This window comes from Camellia sinensis, chromosome 14 (genome assembly GCF_055761805.1).
Source record: "Camellia sinensis isolate YWXY chromosome 14, ASM5576180v1, whole genome shotgun sequence".
NCBI classification, from domain to species: Eukaryota; Viridiplantae; Streptophyta; class Magnoliopsida; order Ericales; family Theaceae; genus Camellia; species Camellia sinensis.
In genome coordinates this window covers 30904003-30905372 of record NC_138974.1, presented here as the reverse complement: position 1 = coordinate 30905372, position 1370 = coordinate 30904003, and the positions used below count along the sequence as shown (strand labels likewise).

Here is a 1370-nt window from a genome sequence, read left to right as displayed (position 1 = left end):
AGTGTACACTAGTGATCCAGAATTCATATTTCTTCAGCTTGGCATAAAGTTTGTGATCACGTAGTGTTTGGAGAACCGTTTGCAAGTGCTACTCATGGGCCTCTGGTGACTTAGAGTATATGAGGATGTCGTCAATAAAGACGATGACGATCTCATCAAGATAGGGTTTGAACACTCGATTCATGAGGTTCATGAAAGCTACTGGAGCATTTGTTACGCCAAATGGCATGACGAGAAACCCGTAGTGTCCATAACAAGTTCTAAAGGCAGTCTTTTCGATGCTTTCCATTTTTTATTTTTAGTTGATGGTAACCAGAATGCAAGTCAATTTTCGAGAATACTTAGGAGCCTTATAGTTGATCCAACAGTCATTGATTCATGGCAAGGGGTATCGATTCTTGATGGTGACTTTGTTAGCTCCCGGTAATCAACACATAACCTCATTGTGCCATCTTTTTTCTTTACGAACAATACTGGGGCTCCCCAGGGTGAGGTACTAGGTCGAATGCAACATTTGTCTAGGAGTTCTTGGAGTTGAGTCTTCAGTTCTTTCAATTCCGTCATTGACACGCGGTAAGGCGCTTTTAATACTGGTTAGCTACCAGGTTGAGTTTTAATGGTGAATTCGATTTCCTGGTCAATTGGGGTACCAGGTTGATCCTCAGGAAAAACATCCAGGAATTCTCATACTACGGGGATTGCATCAACGATAGGGGTCTCTTTTGTGTATCGATCACATAACAAATATAACTACAACAACCCTTTCTTAGAAATCATTGGGTTGTCATGGAGGATATAATACAAGAAGGGTTAGAAACTCTAGTCCCATCAAAGACAAGCTCCGGTAACCTTAGGGAGACCTTTTTGGCTTTACAATCAATAGAGGCATGGTTGGCAACCAGCCAATCCATCCCTAAGATCACATCAAAGTTCCTAATGCGGAGAGGAATCAAGTCTACATATAAGGTTTTGCCTTTTAGGGATATAGCACAAGATTTGTACACATCTGTACTATAGGCATAATTACCAGAAGGAAAAGACACGGACAATATATATCCTAAGGGTTCGGGTGTTGATGCCAACTTGGCAGCAAAATGTGGTGCAACAAAAGAATGAGTTGACTTAGAGTCAATGAGGACATGAGTTAAATGACCATAGATAGAAAGTATACCTGACATAATGTTTTCGGTAACTTTTGGTTTTCTAGGTACCAAGGCAAAAGCCCTTCCTTGGCCTTTTTGGTCCTTCCTCTCTCCTCCAGGTCCTGTGGGTTTTCTAACTGGTCCAGAGGGGCTGGCAATAAGATTGGTCAGCTTTGGACAATTCCTCAGCAAGTGGCCAACTTGACCACATTTAAAGCATGCTCCCAT

General features: G+C 41.8%; 1 protein-coding gene across 1 annotated transcript; it reads right to left on the bottom strand.

Moving 5' to 3' along the window:
- Positions 1 to 773: 773 nt before the first annotated feature.
- On the bottom strand, positions 774 to 1370 carry LOC145806881 (uncharacterized). Its single transcript, XM_082904723.1, has one exon. It carries the CDS (start codon positions 1368 to 1370, stop codon positions 774 to 776), a length of 597 nt encoding a protein of 198 aa, XP_082760849.1.